General features: G+C 28.6%; 2 protein-coding genes across 5 annotated transcripts in view; one reads left to right on the top strand and one right to left on the bottom strand.

Annotated features, from left to right (window-relative positions):
- LOC127278052 (arrestin domain-containing protein 1-like) overlaps positions 1 to 24,631 on the bottom strand; it is a 562,072-nt gene that overhangs the window by 147,850 nt on the left and 389,591 nt on the right. The window lies entirely within an intron of this gene.
- Positions 9,228 to 10,274, top strand: LOC127278041 (uncharacterized). The gene is made up of 3 exons (XM_051299548.1): positions 9,228 to 9,545; positions 9,889 to 10,044; positions 10,210 to 10,274. The coding sequence occupies exons 1-3, from the start codon at positions 9,464 to 9,466 to the stop codon at positions 10,272 to 10,274; spliced, it is 303 nt and encodes a 100-aa protein (XP_051155505.1). The 5' UTR covers positions 9,228 to 9,463.

The following is a 24,631-nucleotide window of genomic DNA, read 5'->3' as shown; positions in this document are numbered from 1 at the left end:
GAGAAGGAAAGTAATAATAAATTTGATGTTCAAGTACTTCACCCAGAAAAATGGTACATTTGTCTCACAGCCTAATAAATATTTATTTGATTGAAATAAATTTTTATTTGATTTAAATAAAAAATTTTTATTTACGACAAATAAATGGGCTAGTAGGCTGTGAGACAAATATACGTTTATTTAACTTAAATATATTATATTTGGTTCAAATAAAACATCACAGAAAATTAAAAGGTATTAAAATAAGCTGCAACGCTGATTATTTTAATCCAATTTTGCTTATTTTAATACCAAAATGGATTAAAATAAGCAAAATTGGATTAAAATAATAAGCGTTGCAGCTTATTTTTATGCCTTTTAATTTTCTGTGATTTCTCTAGGTGTAATTCTGAGAAGTTTGTCGTAACTAAAATAAACAATCTTCTTTCTTTCTTTTTTTTAAATTTATTTTAAAGTTTAATTATTCATGCAAATATTTAAAGAAGCAGTGTGAGAGGGAAAAATCTAAAATTGTTGTACATAGACAGAGGATAAAAAAAAGTTCTTTTCAGAATTTTTTCTAAACATTACTGGGAAAGTTTTTTAAGTTTCACCGTCAAATTTTTCTGCACAAACAGACGTTTTTTTGCTTCATCTAAGTTTTCCTGACATTGGTAATGAAATTTTTTCAATTATGATTAAGTATAGTGATTTTAGCTCCTATTATATATAGAATTGGTCATTTTTTAATCGGACTGAATCTATCCAGACTGTTGTACGAAAATAGTCCGAAACTTCTATGAAATCAGTCAGTAACACTATATATCTAATTTTAGGTCGATCAAAAACCTTAAATTGAGTCCGGAATTTGTATTTAAAAAATCCGGTATTAATAAGAAACAATCTGGTATTAATCTGTTCTAATATTACTGCTAATTTTATTTTACACATTAATTCCTTATTTTTCTGGACTCCTTAGTCTTAAAATCAAACAATATATATATATATAATTTCTGTTAAAACCAAAATTGATATAAAATATTTTAATTTTGAAAAATAAGTATAGATAATTTTATTATTCTTTTCTATTTTACTAAAACTAGATTTTTTTTTAAATATAAAAATATGTATTATGTTGATTGTTTGACCGCGTCATAATTCGATAATATGGAAACAAAATAAAATATATGAAGATGTTATTAAAACTCTTATTATTCCTCGATTTGCCTTGCGTGGGGTCAGAGATATGACGTACGTTCAAAGGGTCACGTGTATGGAGGTAAAGCATCGCAAGCAATTTCTATTGGTTTAACCAAGAATCGCACCACCCATTTTGATATTGTTCATAGATAACGGTATTCAAAGCTTTTTGATAACACATATTTTTCATTTTAATTTCTTGTCAATAAACGTTTTGATGATTTCTCGAATATCATGTTTGTAATTTATAACGCGCGCGACAATAAAGATTAAATTTTTTCCTCTAAATCAATATATATATATATATATATATATGTGAAACTTTAATTATGATAATGAGAGATATTCTTAACTATATAAATGTATATTGGTAGAAAAGCGATCATGAAACAATAATAAGAAAATTTATTACATCATTTTGATCAGGTCATTGTTCTACCAAAAATTATTTTAAATAATTAATGTAAATTTTTGAAAAAATTTAATTGCAATTTTTATTTAATTAAAGAAGGATCCCAATGTGATCGGTCAAAAAATCGATTTTTTCTTTTTTGCAATTTTTTTATAGTTTAGAATATTAAACGCGTTTTTATCAAAATAATATTTTTGCAATAAAATTTTTTTTACATTGTTTCTATTTTAATGTAAAAAATAATAAAATAAAATATTTTATTTCTTTTCTTTAGGAATGTATCTTTCAAGCAAATAAAAATTTGCCTTATTTCATTTAATATCTTCGGGAAAAAAAAAATTCTTGAAAATGTACGAGGGGGAATTTACTAGTAAAAATTGTGTACACTTTACTACAACTACACATATTACCATTATTACCTTAGTATTACACTTTTTACAAGTATCACATACTACTACCAAAATATTACTGTATTACAAAGCATTACACATATATTACTGAGTATTACCCTTTATTACAAAAAATATTACACGTCAAATAGCACTTTCTTATACGTAGAACTTTCAATAAAATTACTTAAAATTATTATTTAAGAGCAAAACTTTAAAATAAGAAATAGAGAAATAAATAATTAAATATTTTTAAATATTAGGGTAAGTGCATCAATTACGGCGCGTTCATAAAAAATAACTATTATTAGGGGAATAGTGCACCCTAAAAAAAGTAATTTTCAATCTAGAGGATTCCTCTAAAATAAATGCATATTTTCCTCTTAATTTTGGTATCAAAATTATTATTCTTCATTTAAGAGGATTTTCCTCTTAAATTAAATGTCGACATCCAAACCTCGTAAAATTGTTTTTAATGTCAAAGCCATCAATAAAATATTTATAATTTCAATCAAATAATAAAATCTTTGCAGAAAATACATTTTTAAATTAAAATTAAGTAAAATTATAATAGTTCATTTCAATATAATAATAAAAATTGTTTTTTAATATAACATTAACAATGTCATGTTTTTGGTTAATTATCAACATTTTATATTGATAATTAAAATACAAAAAATAAGTTTTCATTAATCTGTTGTAATGATCAACGAGATTTTCAGCGCAAAAATAATTTTAAAACATGATGATATGTTTAAAAGTTAACATTTTTTATAGGACAGAAAAAAATTTCATATATGAAATTATTTAACGTTTTAAAACTTTTTTAAAAAAGTAAATAAAAAGATTTAAAAAATTCGAAAGATTCAAAAATGGGGTTATAGTATTTCTATTTACCTGAGTAGTAAAATTTCACAAGAAATATCCAAATTTTTTTAAATCTAAAAATAGCGTTAAAAATATTCATTTAATTGGAATTTAACTATATTTTCTGTATTTTTAATAAAGCAAATCCATTTTTTTGTCCTTTTTGTTGACATTTTACCAGAAATATTAAAACTGAAAGGTTAAAAAACAACTTCACAACTATCATACCCAGGGAAAGGGATCAAACGATTACATTATTTTTTTCCGTTTCCTTTTTTTAAATCTTCTAAATTTAAAACGGAAAATCTTAATTAAAGAGGAAAATACAAAAGGTATCCTTTTGTCATTCTTCCATTAAAATGAAGAATAAAAATATTCTATATTTCAATTGAATAATCTTGTTTTAAGAGGAAATATTTAGAGGATATTAGAAGAGGAATTTTCCTCTAAGTATAAGATTACTTTTTTTTGGGTGTGTCAGGGTTGGACACTTGGCTTTTTTTAAATAAGAACACTAGCGCCACCTGTGTGCGTACGTGACGAATCTTCTAGTAGTGTAACCTAACTTTTTGTGGCATTACATTTTTGGAGAATCAAAAGTAGCGTCTCCTGTGACTTCGGTGCAATCGAAGAGACAAAAAAAGTTTTGTTTGACTTGTGAATAAACCTAAAAAATGTGTAAAAAAAGCAAGAATTCGGCAAGGTAAGCTTATTGAATGTATTGTGGGGTACATAATTTAAGAAGAAAAAAAGTGAAAAATCGAATCGCGACACATGTCTGGTTATGGTTAGCACAATTCGAAAATGATGCTTCTAGTTAGGGTTGGACACTTTATACAGTTAGGGTTGGACACCCATATTAATTATGAATTTGACACAATTTATAAATAAATTTTATTTTATTCATATTTCAGTGCAAAATTGTGCCAAAGATATTAGAAAAATAATACTTAAATTGTATAAATTTTGTTCATCATTTCATTGAGTTATTTGGAACAATAAAGCGTTATTTTTTGTAATTTGAGTTCATTCCTTTTTTAAACCCATGAAGCTTTACAATTTGTAAACAATAAGTAAAGATAAACATGAAACAATAAGAATAAAAAACATTACAAATGTTATTTTACGTTTTTACCCATAATGCGTTTCGATTTTCAAAAAGTGTCCAACCCTGACTAGATTTTTTTTTTAAATGTTTATAACTTTTTTAATTTTGGACCAATCAATTTACGGTCCACAGTAAAAGTGTTCCTCTTTTGTAGATCTTTCCACCCATATACCACAATTGACTGAATTTATCTAAACAAAATATTTATAAACAAAAAACCAAAACTGTGTCCAACCCTGACACTATTCCCCTACTATTATAATTAATATAACTGTTGCAAAATGATTTTAAAAAAATTATTTTAATCTTTTTTTGATACAATTACTAATGAAGATGCACATTTAAACAATTATTAATTAAATTATTTGAGATCAAATTTTTTCCCTCGCCGTAATTGAAACATTTTTAATATTTCCATTGGCTCCAATTTCGGCGGGCAAAATATCTTCAAAAATACACGTAATTTTGATTACCGTAATTGATACACCTTAACTGATACAAACGCGCCGCAATAGAAAAATACGGTATTAGTTTTTAATACCATTTCACGTGCCACCTCCGAAGCCATGTTTTCTATAAATAATAAAATCATGTTTAAGAAAAACATTTTAAACGAAACATGAAACCTATGTAAAAATATTTGAAGATTGAACATAAAAATATTGATAGATTGTAATATTTTTTACATTAAAAAAAAGAACTTTCCATCAATTAATATCAATTCATCTTTGAAGCCTTTTTCATATTTGATAGAAATTCTTGTTTTGTTTTTAACTTTTGAATCATTGTTTTGAAATATCTAACCCTCAAATTAAATTATTGATTAAAAAAAAATATAAATATATGAGTCGCCGGAAAGTAAAACCACACATAAAATTCTGACTTCCATTGAAGTAACATGGCCGTCAGAATTTTATGTGTGGTTTTACTTTCCGGCGACTCATATATATACAAGTATGAAATGTGATATAAAGAAACAATTTATTATTAAAAAGGACCATATTCCAAAAAGAGTTTCTTTTACAAAAACATTAATTTAAAAGTTATAATTGATTAATCTTAATCTTTGAGACACATGGAAATAAAATGTTACTGATGCTCGTATAATTTTATTTTTCGTTATTTCAAGCAAAAACAATTCCCTTTCAGGAGAATCACCCACATGTTTATATTGTTATAAAATATGTTATAAAAACTTATGATATATATGTAACAATATAAAAAAATAGATCCAACACAGCAAAAAGAAACATCATAAAAACGCTACAAGTCACCAAAAACATTTTACTATCCATCTTACATCTTAAAAAATTAACAACTTCTTTAATGTACGATTTTATCAAGAAGAAAATATTAAACAATATAAATTTGAACATGAATTTAAAATTAATTTCTTAAAAATAAAAATATTAATGAAATTCTTTTGTCACTTAATAGAAATGCTTTTATATTAATAATTATTTGAATAAAAATTTTTTTGTAGTTTTACATAACAATTTATAGTTATTTATATCTATTTCCGTAGATGCCGCGAAAAGCTAAAGTAGAGATATCTGATGCAATTGAAGCAATTTGTAAACTTGGAAATAATTTGAAAGACGGCAATCTACCTGCATATACAAATGATTTTTATACAGAAGTTGGAAAATTATTGGAAAACAAATGGACTCGACACGATATATACATAAATTTAAGAGAAAATCGAAGAGATTTGAAGACCAAGGTTTTTGAAAAATTAAATATAAAAACAACGCCTGAGGTAGAAAAATCCACTCAGAATGTAAGTTCATTTGAATCGTAAAAATCTTCAGAACAAAAAGAAACATCTAAAAATCAAGATTTATATAATTCATCACTGTTTTCCGCTCAATTATTAGACGGAGAGGAAATTTTCGACTTTGTTATTCAAAATGAAATTTGGAAAAAAATCCAACCAATTGTTAAAAATTATAATGGAAGGGAAGTTTCTTCTCTGTCATCCGTAGTGTGGTCTGATATTATTGCAGACGAGTTTTGGAAACAGTATAGGATGCCATGTGCCTTTTCGTTTAAAAACCATAGGGTTTCTGAAAATTCAGAGGATAGTAATGGACCATTTATTACTATCACTGGAAAATGTATAAAAATTGTCAGAACAACTTCCTTGCTGTCGCCAAAACTTTTTGCTTCTCAATTAACAAAATTTTTACTAATTATTAGTAACTTTTACTAACAATTAGTAAAATTTAACTAATTCTAAAGCAAAAAGTGAGTCACTAATTTAAATTAGTAAACATTTTTACTAATTCAGATTTAGAGAGTGGTTTCAAGTGAAGTGTATTGACACAAGATTGAAACCACATGAAGAAATAAAACGGCAATTGCGATTTAAAAAACGTCAAGCAATAGGTCAAATGGTCTTAAGGGATGGTGCTGCAAACACCCGTCGTAAAATTGCAAATGAAATGCAGAATATTGGTGATATTCCTGCTCTGAACCTTTATAAAGGTGAAGTCTTAAGGAAACTTTTACACGAGTTAAAAGATAAGGAGCTCAATGTTGATCCAAAAGAAGGTACAGGTCCCATTACCATACTATTAATGCTGCAGAACAGAACAACTTATTGTGGTACTATCCGGCACATTTCGGCGAGTAAATTTCAATTACAGTACCTCTTACCAGAGCAAATACTCTTTTATAAAGAATACTCCCGTCTTTTCGCAGAAGCTGCTGCAATTTGCCTTGATGGTACTGGTAGCTTAGTAAAGAAGATTGACATGCCAGACAACATAAAATCTCCTGTAATATTTTTTTACGAAATTGTTATAACTTTCAGTAATATTTCACTTAGTGTAGGTCAAATGCTCTCATCCGCCCAGGACACAATTAATATTGCTTACTGGTTACTCAATTGGGTGAAATATACTAAAACCGTACCTAGGGAAGCTGTAAGCGACTATTCAAAAGCATTATTGGGAGCAATGATGTTATTTTTTAATACGATAACTTTTAAAAGATTACATTAAAAAATGTTTTGAATTTTCGACAACAAATGCAACAAATAAGCAGCGATTAATAAAAACTTATATTCGAGTAGATGTTGCCCATTTATTTCAAATTATTTGTCGAATGAACTGTTTCGCCAAATGTAATAAGGCAGTTAAAGAAATAATAAAAATAATAGTAATTATAAAATATTATTATTATTATAATTATTATTAATAATAATATTTTTATTTAGCGAAAGAATTTCCGCTGTGGACGGCAGTGAATCGAAAAGATTTTTCTTCGCCATATATTAGACCGACCAGTAGCTATGTTGAAGGGTCTTTTTCCGAATTAAAAAATAATATTTTGAACTTCAAATGCAAGATTCGACATGTGACCTTGATTCTGAAATGAAAAAGTCCCTTAAAAAAGTAGTTTTACATGCAGTTAAAGAAACCAACACTACATCAATGGATTTTAATGAAATTGAAAGTTTTGACGAGAATGTTACTCTGCTTCCAAAACATCAATGCACAGCAATTGATTTTGAAGTTAATGTTTTATCGCATCCTCCAGATTTATTTGAAAAAGTAAACGAAGATTTGTTTGCAGTTGAAAACTGGAAAAAGAAAGCAAGTGAGGAAATTTCAGTGAGTAACACAGAAATAATTGTCTCTGACATAAAAGTTCCTATGACGGCAGAAAAAATTCCAATGTTTACAGTGAAAAATTCTCTAATTACTAAAGACTTAAAGCCCACCGATGAAAAGAAAATTTCGAAAAAAAGCTTCTTGCCAACTAAAGATCGAAAACCTTCAACATTTTTTAGAAAATGTCCAAAAGTTCTGCTTACACAAACTGCTGCTGTCGCTGCTGCAAAAGTAAGCATAAAAAAATCCATTATTACTAAATGGAAATTTCTTTTCAGCACCAATCATTATTAATCAACGACAATATATGTTGAAAAACTTATGTTCATTCGATTCGATTGTTCAAATACTAATTGCCCTTGGAATTGGTAGTCCAGAATATATCCGTCACCTAGAAGAGTCAACGAATGAAACCTTGGGATTCATTCTAGTTTTCCTTGAACATGGAGCAGTGAATCATGTCTATGGATTAAGATGCTGGCTTTAGACTTCAAAAAAAATTCATTGAATACCTAAAATTAAGTTAATTCCGAAACTGAAAGAATCGCCATTTTTGTAACAAACAGTAGATACCTACTGCAACATAACAGAAATTTTTTTAAGTGTGGTCATTTTGAGATAGAAGAAATTCCTTCCGTATTTGTGAACCACAAAATTATAGAAGAACAAGGGTTTGAAAATCTACAAAATGCAATTATAACTCAATTGCAAGAAAATCTTCTATCGTGTCCGAAACATAATTGTGGATTTAGCATTTCTTCTCGCCTAACTACTAATGCTCATGTGTTCATATAACTAGACGTAAGAGCATCCAATAATCTCAAAGAATCATTTACCTGCAAAGTAGAAGATTTCCCTTTAGAGATAAATTTACATGAAACAGTTTTAAAGTATGATTTATTTTTTCATATAATGTAAATAAAAATATTTAATTAGGACATACATAATTACGATTTATTAAATATTTAACTGCTAATTTCATAAAATGACTTACTTTGTAAGAAAAATAATTGATCTAAAAATGTTAGAAAATGTTAATGTTCAGTGTTAACGTTCAAGTATAAATGAAAACCAATTAAGATTTCGATTATAATATATTAATAATTCACATTTCAAATTAGGAGGAATAATAACACACCATGGGATTCACTACATGGCAAGATGTAGGAGATTGAATGGTAGATGGGAACTTTACAATGACAGCTCCAATAAAGTCACATTCTGCAAAAAAAAAGAACAAGTAATACCAGCAGCAGCAATTTATGTGAAGTCGTAACGTTGAAAAATTGAATACAAATAATCAGAATGAGCTGGAAGGTCCGACAGTATAAGAACCCGTGCAGAAATTTCCACCCTTCTTCCCGATTTCCGACCTGGCCCCGGCCAGATTATCTGGTCCGGCCCCGGGTCAGTAAATGTTAGTGGCCCCGGTCGTGGCCAGGCCGGGTTGCCCCAATAATAAGATAAGTAAAAATAAATTTTTATAGAGGAGTGCAGAACTCAAGAAGGCTATAGAAACAGGAAGTACACGTTAGGTAGTGGGGGTACGTGACAATTTGGTTTTCTGAAATGGGCGGATAAGTTGCAAGACGCAGTAGCCTCCTGCGCATATTACGAACAGGTGATAATAAAAAAGCAGATATTTATTTTACCGAAGCGTATACGTACGTATAGAATCAGTGTTAATATTTTATTCTGAATTACCGCCAGATGGTAAGTCAACAGTTAGTCTGCGCAGAAGGCTACCGCGACTTGCAACTTATTCTATTGCTCTGCCTATTTCAGAAAACCCTTTTTCTTACGTATTCGTACGGTACCTCCCATTTCTAGTCTTCTTGGCCTAACTTTTGTTTTATTTTGGATACATAAATTATTTATTTCTGTGAATAATATGCCAAAACACAAAAGTACGAAACGTGTACGGAAACATCGACTGTCAACCCAATTTTCATCTCTGCCGAATATATCAAGTCGTAAGTAAAAAATATTATTCACATGATATTACATTACCAAATAAAAAATAACCTAAAAATAGAGATTTTGTATTCTAACTTTATAAATATTGTTTTTATTTTTATAGTTTTACAAATGTTCTAGTAGTATTCCTTTGAAAAAATCTCGAATTTAAGTTAAAAATTCTTTTATTACATCTGACTTCTTATATATTCTTTCACATTTGTTATAATAATAATATGTATAAGTATGAATTTATCACTCGATCGAAATTAGTTTTATAAGAATGATCTTTCTTTCTTATATAATAATAATGATAACAACTATTTTCATGTATGTTAAATATAATTCTATGCCTTATAGCTTCAGATGATTCAAATCATGAAGATGCGAATGTTAATGAGAATATCAGCTCACAGCTAGGACAACAATATGATTCGCTTAGTTCCCATATGGAAGATTGTCTCATACCAGGCGACATTGATTCAAACTACGAAATTAATGAATCTGAAGACCAAAGTAAATATTATTAATAATAAAGTAAACTTAAAATATTTTTAAAAATTAATTTCAACGTAATGAACGCGAGATCACAGTGATTAACATTAGGTGAAAAGGGGGATATTAATTGTTGAAAGAGATATTTCTTCAAATTAAGTAAAAATTTATTTTATTATAATTCAGGGGCTGAATGCTATATGAGGATACACGCAATGTTACGAAAATGGCGCTTATTCCCTGATATTTAATTATTATCTTCTTCTGTAGCCTATATTTCTTAATTCTGAATACAAATTTTTGTTAAAATTCTATTTTTGATTTAAAATTCCAGATTTAAAATTCCATGAATTTTACTATATTCAAATTTATTTATATAACGCATTAAATTTAAGTAAAAATTAAAAAAATTTGCTTCGGATTAATTTCGGACTTAGTAAAATTTCCTCTCAAAATAATAAAATGTACTATGAAAAATTATTATTTCCAGAATTACTTTTACTATTTATCAATAAAATTTCTTTAGAAAAATTTACTTTGGAAATAATCACAATTCATAACAAATTGTACGACGTTCGATTAAATTAAAAAAATTTTCATAAAATAATTAAGTGCAGAAATAGTAAAATTTTCAAATAAAAATCTGAGAATAGTAAAAATTGACCGATATTTCAAATAGCTACACTCTAAATCTAAATCAGTAAAAATTTTATTGATTTCCATTCACTGGACGAGTTTTCTTTAATTCTTCAGTTGAATTTCACTGATTCATGAAAGAAAATTCATCCACTGCGAATTGAAATTAGTGACATTTTCACTAATTCAGATTTAGACTGTGTGGAATTTTGCTTTTAAGCAGTAAGTTATTTAATATTTGTTGCTATGTATAACAAAATGTCTATATTTAACAAGTGTAAAAAATAATATAAACCACAAAACCACCAACATTTGAATGGTGGTCAAATCGGGAAAAATTTGATGGCCCCGGTCGGGTCCCCAGCAGGGAACCAGATCGGGCCCCGAGCCATGGCCCCGGTCGGTTTTATTGTTTCATCCAGGCCGGGGGCAGGCCAGATTTCCCGAAGTGGCCCCGGTCTTGCCCGGTCTGGCCCTGGCCAGGGCCCGGTCAAAATTTCTGCACGGGAAATTTTGAAAAACAGTTGATTATAAAGAAGATGGATTTCACATCAAAAAATCCAGGCAAAAAAAATTTTTTATCCAATCTATCCCCAATTTTTTTTTTGAGTTATCCTATATATATTGGTAATTTATCAGCCAAGTATTTTTGAATTTTATAAAAAATTAGCAGTAGGGGAGGGGATAAAAGTTTTGAGTTTTTCGCTGACACGCCATACTTTGTTTATTTATTATACTTAACCGAAAAAATAATTTCTGGACATGATTCCTTTAGATTTTTTCATAACCTTTCGATTGCCGTAGTATTGGCCAGTAAAAGAATATTAATTATTATTTATTTAATTTCAATAAAATACAATAAGTTATTTACGTCTGGCAATTATTATATTTTCTACATTATTTGTACAAAATTATTCGTTATTTCACAATATTTTCCTCTTTTTCTCATTCTCAAAATGAATCTTGTCCATCTTACCTTTGCCGTTCGTTTTAATACATTTTATACACTATACCTGTCAAATTGTGCGACCACTTACCAAAATGCTATTAAAAATACGACCGTTCTTAAAAGATGATGACTCCGTTTCGAATCATCGTAGAAAGTTTTTAAAACGATTTTTGGAAAAATTATTAAATTTGCCATAAAGTTATCCTATATCCATACCGTTCGCTCGACTCTGCTCGACTCGCAGCTGACTGACAGGTTCGAAATTGGCTAAATAGCTAGTGGCGCTAAAAAGGGCACCGATGTCCTTATCAATATAGTACATTTTACTTTTTTTAATTATTTTATTTGAATTATTTCTTATTATGATTGTTATTTGATTTTACTTAAAAATTTCAACAAATATTTACAAAAATTTAAGAATTTAATAAGTAAATAAAATAAAAAAATTATTTTGTTTTTAATTAATTAATATTTATATACGTTATATTATAATTTTCAATATTCATTTATTCCATTTTATTTACATATATTATTTATCGATTAATCAAAGTTAATGATAATTAAATAATTGTTTTTTAAAACTATAAAAAAGAAATTAAAAATGAAGTAAAAAATAAATAACTGAAAAAAAGAAATTAATAAATAAGTACCGGAAGTGTAGTTTCAAATTGAAAAGATAAGTTTTATTTTTTGTGCGTTTCAAATTGAACCAGATTTTTTTCTGTAAAGATAAATATGTTATATTTAACATAATGATGAAATAATATGTTAATAGGCACTCTACCCTGTATTATTTCTATAAATCTATATAATAAAGAATTTTTAAATTATTCGCAATATATTTTTAATTCGTTTCTATAAGAATTTATGTATTTATATGACAAGTTGCTTATCAGAAAACAACAATTGAAAAGGAATAAAGTAATGACCCGATGATCTGAGAATTATTGTTTAACGTATATACATTAGCTAAAAATAAAATGCACCGTTACTGATAATTACCCTTAGTAATTCTCCCTTGGCCGAGAATAAGCTGGATAAAATTATTGATAACAAATATGTACGTGAAGGTGTTATCACAGTTTTAAGGTCTTTGGGGTCATTATAGATTGGATAAGTTAACTCCTACAGCATAGCTTTTTAATGATACGAATTTCTCTCTTGAATTTTCTATATTTGTATATATTTAACTTGTACTTGTTTATCTTAAATAAAATTTGTAGGTTTGCTTTTTTAATAAACGGTGTTCTACAGTGCGGTAACTTACATCGTTTAAATATGTCCGCCACTTCCCATATTTAATTTTGAAAATGATTCATTTTTGTAATCAGATAGAGTTATAGCAAAATTCGAAAAATTCAGAATTTTTGAACATTTATTTTTGTTTAAAAAATATACATATTGAAAATTTATTTACATTCACAACGACAAAAAGTAAAATACGAAGACTTTAAACAAATGTGTATTATCACCAGAGGACAGCACCTGTCGGTGTATAACAAACAGTGTTTTACAAAAAAATTGCCAAAAGAAAAAAGATGCGACTTTTCATTTCCTACAAGGTAGTACTTGTCAAAAATAAAAATTTTCAATTTCAATTATTAATATATATTCTCAAAAAAAAACCTTCACAAGAACACAAAAATGGAAAAAGTAATCTAACCCTGGGATTCAGAAGTGTCAGGTTGCTTTCATTGTCCCCACTTGCCAAAATCTCCACTCCCCATTTTTCATAATTCTTGTTAACTACAGCACCCTGCTCTAGTGAAAATTTAGTGACTTTATTGTTAAAATTAAAAGTTCCTATATAAAGTCAATAAATTTTCACTAGAGCAGGGTGCGGTAGTTGACAAGAATTATGACAAATGGTGGAGCATTTACATCTTCGGAAAAAAATTTTCTTCACTTTGCATTTTCCGAAATACACTTACTTGATTGGTTGTCTACAATGAATCAGATTCTGGACAACCAATCAGGTAAGTGTATTTCGGAAAATGCAAAGTGAAGAAAATTTTTTTGCCGAATGTGTAAATGCTCCATCACGAGTGGGGACAATGGAAACCAACCGTCATACATTTATTATACGTTTTTGGGATTACTGATACTGAATCCGCTGTCCATTTTGCCGCATATCACATCAGGATTTTAACATAACCTCCAAAACCCTTTATAATAAAAATAATTTAAAGGTATTCAGTTTACTATACATGTTTTAAAATGGACAGCGGCCCCAAAAACTCATAGAAAACATTATCTGAATCCAAAAGTTGGATTATTTTTCTATTTTTCAAGTTTAATTGTGTGTATAAAGTTTCCACGATATACCGAAGGTTATTAATATCAAATCGATTCTTCACAATTACTCGTGAAGAATTAATGTTCAAATCATATTTTTTTCTTGATTGGTAATTTTCTTTTTTTTTCTTACGCAAATTACTCGAATCGTTAAAAGATATCGATGACTTGTTGCCAGATGGTGATTCACAATAAATACTAACAACCGCTGATCGACGATAGGGTTCAATGTTACTCGCGCAAGGACATTTTAACTTTATATAAGTGGAATTTTTTTTTTTTAAGATTGTATTTAAAATAAATGCCATCGGTATTATATTAATAATAGATCTATGTAAAGGTCCTACAACAAATTTAAAGGTCACGACTTTTTGGGTGCACGATATAAAAAAAAAAAGAACCTATATTTAGGACTTAAACTAAAAAATTTTAATAAGAGCACAGAAAATTGTGAGGTATTGAAATAAAATGCAATGCTCTTATTTTAGTGCACTTTGGCTCATTTTAATTGAATTTGGCATTAAATTAATGCATTTTATTTTAATACCTGAAAACATTTTATGAGGCCGCTGCCCAGTGGGCAAAAGGCCATGTACGTTCTAAAAACGTACTTCGTGTCCGCCAAATAAAGTTCTGGAAAATTTTAAGAACATGGATGTTCAAATAATGTTCTAGAACATTTTTTGTCAGACATGAAACGTTCTGAAAACGTTTTTGGAATGAATATATGGTTTTTTGCCCACTGGGTGGGTTTGGGCTAAAAACTTAAAAACATAACCTAAAAATTAGAAGAAAATTTGAGGTCAAGAGGCGATTATGAGCTCAAAATTTAGGTTATAGATCACGCATATAAAGAGGCCAAACATTTACCTTATTTGTTATAAAGTTCGGCTTAACATAAACTAGAAAATTATTTTTTTTTCTTCTTCTGGTCACAGTGTGCTCAAAATGGCGCGTACGTGTTATTCAGCATTACTTAACGGGAATATACACTATATACGTTTGATATTAAGTAAGCGCGCTAAGGTGAAGGTGAGCTTCGTGCAGTAAACACGATTGCGCTGTCACAGGTGAAAAAGGAAAGTTAAGACCTTAAGAGCGGAGAGCAAAAAACGATGAATCGAAGACAACGAGGCAAAGAAGAATCAGTTTCTAGGCCCATGAAATTTATTACCTCTTCAGTATCAAGTCAAGATTCTCTTGATTTTTGAGAACCCCTTACTTTTCCAAGACACTATATATATATGTACGTATATATCTGTACTTGCGGTGAAAAGTCATAGGTGTTTCACATAGCAATCCGATTTTCCCACGATTATTGTATTTTATGGTTTTTCATTTTAGAAATGTTGGTATATATACACTTGAATGTCTTTCGTTGCAAGAAAATATATTGGCACTAAAAATGTTATCAAATCGTAAAATGTTATACATGTCAATATACTTTTTAAGATAAATAATTTGATATATAAATTAAGGAAATGTGAACCACAAATTTACTTTGGGAAGAATTTACACTAAAACCATAAAGTAGAAATTAATAGAATCGTCTGTTATGTAAAGAAGAGCTACAGCGCTGCAACGTGATAATTTGTAATCAATAAAAGTCGTCTGTTATCCAATACACAGCAGACGATTTTATTAATCACAAATTTCCCCATTGCAGCCCTGTAACCATACCAAATCATTTATTATAATTTCAGCTTTTAGAAAGCTATATAATATTTAATAACAATCATTTAATACAATAAAATGACTTAATTACTGATATTTTATATAACATTTTATAATATAGATCTTTTTTAATTTAAATAATTTCTCTATAGTTGAGACCATTAGACGTTATTATAAATAATACTTTTGTTAGACAAAGTAAGGCAGTTTTATTATATAAAATGATTTATATTAAATTATTGCTTTCTCAAAGCTAAAAACTATACAACAGCTGATTTAGTGGCGAAAAGAAGTCGATGACATCCATAAGATCTTAAGGCCATGTATATAGATACAAGTATATGTGTATGTACATTGGATCAACATTAGAGAATCCTACCATCAGAGTAATGTCGAAATAATCCGCTGAGTTGCTATCGCTTCACCTCTTTGCGGTACTTGTACGTGCTAGAACGCATTTTCATTCTCATGCGTATATTTACAAATACACTCTAGTAGGTGTAAATACTTGGAAATAAGCGAGAAATTCATCTCACTCTCGTAGAGATGAAATTGAAATGTGGGTCTGATGAGGTACTGATCAGATTTCCCTACCTCCGATGTAGCTCGAATCTAACATCAAATAATTGAAAAAGTGCAAAATGTTCAAGTATGACGTCAGATACAAATTTTGAGGTTAGGGGTTTTTGTTTACTAAGCTCATTTTACATTTTAACAGCATTATTAAACAATATCCAGTACGCATGTTATTATTATTATTATTAAAAAAGATACAAAAGCTATATTTAAACTAAGAATTACCGCAGCAGTAACATATTTCAAGTTAATAAACAAACATCCCTAACCTACAAAGTTATATTTCATTCATTTAATTACAAATTCAGAGATTTTACCAATGCAATTGAATCAAATATATATATCTTTCTATATTATAAAAAGATTACGCCGCAGCCGCCGCCGCTGTTTCAGAAATTTTGACAAGGATGGGTTATTCCATGTCAAGTGTACCCAACCCATGTTTCTTTCAAGGTTAGGTAAGGGTGAGCCAACCCATGTTTTTGACATGGATAGTACAATAGTTGGTTACATTTGATATGGAATGACCCATATGAATAAAGCTGCAAGTCCCCCCCCTTCTCCCCCTCCTGGCAAAAAATTGACCTAAATTTTAAGGTTATGTTCGTTTCAAGACTCTGAATAGGGCCGCAAGTCCTCCCCCCTCCCTTACCCTCTCTCCGTATTTCCCACCAAAAATGACATAAATTTTGAAGTTATGTTCATTTCAAAACTGCATAGGGTCGAAAGTCCTCCCCCCTCCCCTCTCTCCGTATTTCCCGCCAAAAGTGACCTAAATTCTGAGGTTATGTTTGTTTCAAGACTCTGAATAGAGCAGCAAGTCGTTCCCCCTTCCCTCATCTCTCTCCGTATTTCCTGCCAAAAATGACATAACCTCAAAATTTAGGCCAAAATATGGCGCAAAAAGACAAAGGAACAAACATAACCTCAAAATTTAGGTCAAACTTTGAAGGAAAATGACCAAAAAACGAACATAACCTTAAATGTAGGTCAAATTTTAGCTGGAAAATTTAAAAACTTAGATAAATTTTGTTTTAAAAATTGAAAATAATAAAAATTATTCTTAATAAAAATCGTAAATGACATTTAAAGAAATAAATAATAAAATATTAATAATAGTTTTAAATTCCAGAAATTGTCTAAACATTAACTCAAACATCTACAAAACCAATAAAAAATAGGGAGTTGGCGCGCGAAGCCCCCCTATTATATATATATATATATGTATATATAACATTTAATTAGCAAAATACTATTTATTTTTACTTCATGTAATCAAGGGTTTTCCATATTCAAAATATGAGTAAAATTGATAAAACTGGAAACATTTTTTTCCCCCATACGATTACGAATAACATTGTGTCGTCTGTTTTCCTTCCAGTTATCTGATGTCACACCTAGAATCGCCTTTCATTCCAGTTCTCCGACATGTATCGAAAAAAGCTACCATTCCCTGCAAAGTGCTACAATTCAGATGTTCCACTGATTATTTTATATTTAGGTTGGTTTCCATTTTCGCCACTCTAGGGTTGTGAGTCGTGAAACGTTTCATTGAAAGATTGAAACTTTCAAATGAAATTTCAATCTTTCATGGACGAAAATTTCATTAGTTTCATGAAACATTGGAGAACCAATAGGAAGCCTTCATGCGTACATGCGCAATATCCGAATACCGTAATAAATATTTCAGGTTAGGTCAAAAAATAAATTTGTGAAAAGTTAATTATTATAATAATAACATGTTTTACGACTGTTTTTGTTACTAAACTAAATTTTTTTTGTTATTTAATTAATCATACTTGATTTATTATTATATTACAATTTTGCTTACGTTTCGAACTGAAACCAGTTCATCTTCAGGGCTAAAAATTTAAACAAAATATCACATTAAATAATTTTTCAATCAAAACAATTTATATATAATAAATATCTGTTTTAATTTTCGGGTAATCGTTGGTATGTTATTTTTATACAGTATGATTATTGAGAGATATTTATTATATTTGTTTGAAAAATTATTTAATGTGGTATTTTGTATGAAATTTTTAGCCTTGAAGATGAACAGATTCCAGTTCGAAACGTAGGCAAAATTCTAATATAGGAATAAATGAAATATGATCAAAAAAGCAGTTTTAAAACATTATTATTTCTAGTTGTTAAATTAATTAATATTATTATTATTAATAAGAATTTATTATATATAATTTAAATATTCCCGCCTCTTTCTTTGAAACATTGAAACGTTTCATGAAGCATTTAAATTTTTATGAAACTTTCATTCAGCGAAATTTTCATGAAACTTTACAACCCTACCCTACTCGCCAAAATCCCCATTTGCCATAATTTTCGTCAACTACCGCACCCTGCTTTAGTGAAAATTTAGTGACTTGATTATTAAAATTAAAAGTTACTATAAACTTACTAAATTTTTACTAGAACAGGGTGTGGTAGTTGATGAGAATTATGACAAATGTCGGAATTTTGGCGAGTAGGGACAATGGAAACCAACCTTTATTGTCAATAAGATTTTCACATAATTCTTAACCTAAAAAATTATTTTTTGTGTATCGTTCATAGATCATTTTAAGTTAAAATTTATCCTGCATGTATTAAATTTACTATCAGTACTATTAAATATAAATAATATATCTATCTTTATAATTTATCTGATTAATAAAACATTTTAAATGAAAAAAAACCTTTTTTTAAAATTAAAATGTATTAATCTATTCCAACGATTTAAAGCAAAATATTATAAATTGTATTGGCATTTCTCTTTCATCTAAACTAATTGCATATATCTTCTTTATTTTATCACTCCCATTGCGTTTATTTAACATTAAGCAGAATTCTTATGGTTTTTATTGAGTGATTTACTTCTTATTGAAACTTGCAAATTGTATACGTTTGCTGAGTAACGCAGAAATTTTGCTTTATTGTTTCATCATTATTTCTCGTTTATATGAGTAAGCAAAAAAAAAAAAATATTTTGATATAACCAAAATGCGAAACAGCGGATTGTTGTATATATATATATATATATATGTTGAGGGGGAGATGGGAGAAAATGAAGATATACAAAAATAAAAAAAGCTTGTAATCTTAATTAGACCCCCAGCAACGCATATCAATATTCTATTGCATCAGTTTCTCTACAGTTATGTGACCTTGGAGGTTATAGATGTATTTTTTTTAACTTATTATTTCTACTCATGATTTTAACTCAGTTGATCAACTTTTTTTTATGAACTTTTACAAGAAAGTTTCTTGATAAATATGACAGTAAAAATGAAATTATAAATCCACGCAATTCTAATATATATTTTTGACTTTGAAACTTTTGATTTTTGGCTATAATTTTTTCTTTTTGTAATCTACGAAAAAAGGGTTCCATGATTTTTTTCGAATTACGAGATATTTTTTTTTAATTTTAGATTTTTTTGAATGCTTACAACTTTTTTTAACAATTCTACAATTTGAATTTTATTACAAAATATTTATTATTATATAATAAATAAATTATAATAATAAAAGTAGATAATTTTTTTAATAAACAAAAGTATTTGTAAAATTTTATGTATAGTAAATGTGAATATATTTTTACGATTTAAAAATTTTTTATTTTCTTTAAAAAGTTTTTTTCACGATTTTTGAAGAAAATCGTTGTTGTTAGTTTATCAATTCGATAGTTGTTTTTATAGCTCAATATATGTTTTTAAACATTTAAAAATGAAAAAAAATTGAATTACTCTGTTTTTAAAATCATTTTTCTATTTTATATACGCGTATGATAAAATTTTATATTTTTTTAGAAAACTTTATATGCATGTGGTATTGATTATGCGAAGTTTATAATTGAAATTAAATATTAATTAATTTAACGACCAGAAATAACAATGTTTGAAAATTTTTTGATCAAAAAAGCCGTTTTTTATTTTCAAACATTATATATATTAATATGAAATAAAATAAAATTATTGAATTAAAATCGCAAAAGATAAAACGACACTGCAATGACTTCCTAACAAACTTTCTCGTTCTTTATTACACATAGTCATCGTTTATATCTATAATTATACTTTTATGAATTTTCATTATTCCGTTTTAGCTGCGTAGAAAAAGAAATTGAAGCACAGATTAATATCAAGTGTTAATTACTTTCATATATATACATATAGATAGAATAAAGAATCGTAGAGAGGTTAACAATCGATAACAAAGAAATGACGCATTCTATATGGCATAAATCATCGTTTCTGAAATGGATAAAATGCATATATATGTATTATATGATTACTACAAAACGGATTCATGTTATCGGTTCCTAACCCAGTCTCAACGACCTCGCGAGCACAACAGGGACTTCAACCCTGAACTCTCACGTCATAAGATACAATAATTTTGATTATATGGTGCAAAGCCAAAAGAAAGGATGATAATAAAAATTAATTAAAAATTTATAGTTAAATAATGCAGGAAAATAATCATGTTTGGGGCAAATTATACCGGGATAATTATTCATCCCTGATGAAATTTTCTGGATTAAATTTCAATCCATTTCAACCCCCATTATTTTCCACTTTAATGATTAATTTTTTTAAGGCTTGCAAGTATTAAAATTATTAAAATTTTATCTAAATTTTGAGGTAATGTTTGAACTAAGGCCTTGAATCCCGGAAACCGATGTCCTTGAATTTTGAGGTTATGTTTTATCTCTAACCTTGAATCCTAGAACCATGAAGTAGTATAAGGAGCACTCACTGCTTGTTAAGCATATAGGCCCCTTGCATGAGAATAAATCCGAAATTAAGGCGCATTCAGACCTCTCGGCTGCCTGTCTGCCTGCTGCAGTTGCCATGGTAACATAATGGGAGTGAGTGAAACAGACAAAAAATTTAAATTTTCTGCTTCACTCACTCTTATCATGTTACCATAGTAACTACAGCAAGCAGGCAGACAGCCGAGAGGTCTGAATGCGCCTTTACATATCTCCGATTATGACGCCTCTAGCGGAAAAGCGATGTACTTAGAAGTTTTCAAAATATGGCTGCGCCTAGTGACAGCTGTTCTCATATAGTAAACAGTGTAAAGTAATATATAATAATTTTAGAAAAAGTGTACAAATTTTTAATCTCAATAAAACTATTTGACTTGACTTGTAAAGAAAGAAAAAAGTTACACACAAAAATTTTAAATAAAACATAAATTTTTTGAAAAATTTTTTTTTTGAAAATATATTTGAAAATTGGTAAATTTTTGCTTATTTATATACGAATATATAATTTAGATTTTTAAAATATTTATTTTCAATTATATGTTTCATAATAAAATAATAAAGGAATTGCAATAATTTGTTGTAAGTTATATAAAAATAATAAAAATATAAATAATTATTTTTATATTGTAGCCGTATATATTTCAAACGAAATTTCTTAATTTTTTTTTATTTTTAGGTTATATTTACATGTAAAGAAACAAAATTTAATGACAAGTTCAGCAAGTATTTTGTTAACATTCAAATACATACAAAATAATTTGTATCAAGTAAAGTTGCCTGTGTTAATGCTGATTCATTGATCAATTTAGCAGTCTCATTTTTCACTTTTTTTTATTTATAATTACACAAAATTAACTCGCATCAAACACATTAAAAAAAAAAAACGCCAACTGACAGTTATACATAAACACTTATATAACAATGTACCACGTGACATGTAATTCCTCGCTTTTCTGCTAGGGTTGTTAGTATCGGGGATATGTAAATGCTTCGTCAGAAGTTTCATTAACTTTGATTGGCTTTGCTCATAGAGAATTTCAAAATTTTCCTATATTTTGGAAATTCTCCATGAGCAAGGCCACTCAAAATTAGTATAACTTTTGACAAATTCTGAATATACTTAGAATTTGTGAGGTGCACAAGCGCCTTAAAAGATGGCCCTGTTTTCGGTATTCACGGTTCTCAAGTTTTCACCAATCTAATTACACTTGCGCCAACCGCGGGAAATTGTGGTATTAAAGCTAAACTGCGCAACTGTAATTAGATACATATTGGTGAAAACTTGAGAACTATGAATACCGAAAAATGCTACATTCCGTTAGAGCCGGCTATAGGTGATATGTCTCCTTATATTACTTCGTGCCTATGCCCTTGAATTTTAAGGTTATGTTTGATCCATGACCTTGAATCCTGGAGACATAGGACCTTGAATTTTGAGGTTATGTTCGTTTTAATACTAATATAGGTAGATATATGGGTCGTTCCGCGTCAATTCGCCTGTGGATTTGAGGTTAAAATTAGAAATCAAATACTAATATAGGTATATGTGGGTCATTCCATATCAAGAGTAACCAACCTAATCTGGTCAAAATCATGTGTTGGGTACACTTGACATGGAATGACCTATACTGGCCGAGACAACGGCGATATATATAAGGTAGATTTTTTGCATTGAAGATAAATTTCTTTAAGTTAGAAATCTTTCATAATTCATCTGTAATAGGCTGTGAGATTTGCAATATGGATGATGATTCAAAATGGAAAAAAGTCTTACTCCCACAATTCGACATTCGAACAATAGAAATTGCCGCAGGAGTGTATATCTTCTTTAATTTACCACTCGATTAGTCATAGATCATAAATGCACTCTTGCTAAACTATAAGCGATCTAACATATAGGGTACCTTGTGACATTTTGATGGGACAGCAACTGCGCTTGGCCAGAGTCAAGGTTGCAATATTATATATTATATAGAGCAACTTGCTCTTACGAATAATGTCATGTTATAAGTTTTGATATTTTAAATCAAAAGGATATATCATGTTCAGTATACAATAAAACCTACACAATAAATCGGATTTGTTATTTTAGTTTTTCTCGTATTATATTTGCATGAATATAAATTTTGTTTGATTCAAAGTTAGTATATTCTTGATATATATTAAATTTAAATGAAAAATAATTGATCTAGTACATTATACAGACAGAATAAATTTTAACTTAAAATCATCATCTTCTTCTTCTTAAATGACTTGTGGCGTAGCCGAGTGTCAGAACAATAAACTTAAAATCATCTCCGAACGATACAGGAAAAATAATTTTTTAGGTTAAGAATTATGTCAAAATCTTAGGGTACGGTCACACTATCTCATGCATGCAAAAACATTTGGCCGGTCACACTTCAATAAAATCTAGTGAATGCTTAACAGGGTTGCACAGTTACGCGTAACTTAGAGTTTTTTACGTAAATTACATAGGTTTTTTACATTTGTAAAATACGTATAATACCCCCCACCATTGAAAAATGCATTGTTTTTGAAAAATTTCAGGTAATTTACATATGTAATATACGTAAAAAAATCTGTTATTTGCCTGAGGTATATTACATACGCAACTCTGATGCTTAGTAATTTTTTAGTTGCAACCAAAATTTTTGGAAAATTACTAGATAGTTACTAAACGTTCACTAGATTTCGTTGAAGTGTGATGGAGCATTTACACCTTTGGTAAAAAAATATTTTACTTTGGTTTTCCGAAATGCAAAAATCTGATTGGTTGTCCATTATCAATCAGATTGTGAACACCCAATCAGGTTTGTGTATTTCGGAAAATGCAAAATAAAATTTTTTTTACCAAAGGTGTAAATGCTCCACGACCGGCCAAATGGTTCTGCATGCATGAGATAGTGTGATCGTACCCTTATTGATAATAAATATAGGGTTGGTTTCCATTGTCCCCACTCGCTATTTGTCATAAATCTTGTCGAACTACCGCTCCCTGCTCTAGTGAAAATTTAGTAATTTTATAGTAACTTTTAATTTTAACAATAAAATCACTAGTTTCACTGGAGCAGGGTGCGGTAGTTGAGGAGAATTATGACAAATGGCGAGTGGGGATAATGAAAATCAATCATAACATAAACAGTGGAACATCCGACTTGTGACACTTTGCACGAAATGGTAGCTTTTGTTAACACATAGCGCGGAACTAGAATAGAGTAAAGCAGGGTGAAGTAGATAAAGATATGGCATATTTTGGACGTTCTTCGGGAAGTCTTATGGAAATTTACATGTGCCCATTCTAAACTAACCTTTAAGTTAATTAACAAATAATGAAAGTAATAGATATTTTCCATATATATTATTAAAATAAAACTTATAAATTGTTAAATTAAAAAAAATCGTTTAACCCTTTCATGGCCAGTGGGACACATACGTCCCACCTACTTCAAAAAATCATAACTTTCTTAAAACTTAATCGAATAACTCCACTAAGATCTCATTTTGAAGGGGAGGGATAGAGTAACAAATGTAAATACATGTATTTTTTTAAAAAACTACCCTCTTTGAAATACACCCCTTCAAAAAACCCGAAAAATGAGAAAAATGAAAAAACAGGTATAAATTTCAGAAGAAATTTTTTTTTCAGGCTTTCATAGTAACATATGTTTAAAAATATTGCAACCTTTGTAAAAAAAAAT

Source organism: Leptopilina boulardi, unplaced genomic scaffold (genome assembly GCF_019393585.1).
Source record: "Leptopilina boulardi isolate dan_hultmark-lab unplaced genomic scaffold, ZJU_Lbou_2.1 LbouV2_194, whole genome shotgun sequence".
Classification (NCBI taxonomy): Eukaryota; Metazoa; Arthropoda; class Insecta; order Hymenoptera; family Figitidae; genus Leptopilina; species Leptopilina boulardi.
This window is presented reverse-complemented; position numbering and strand designations above follow the sequence as displayed.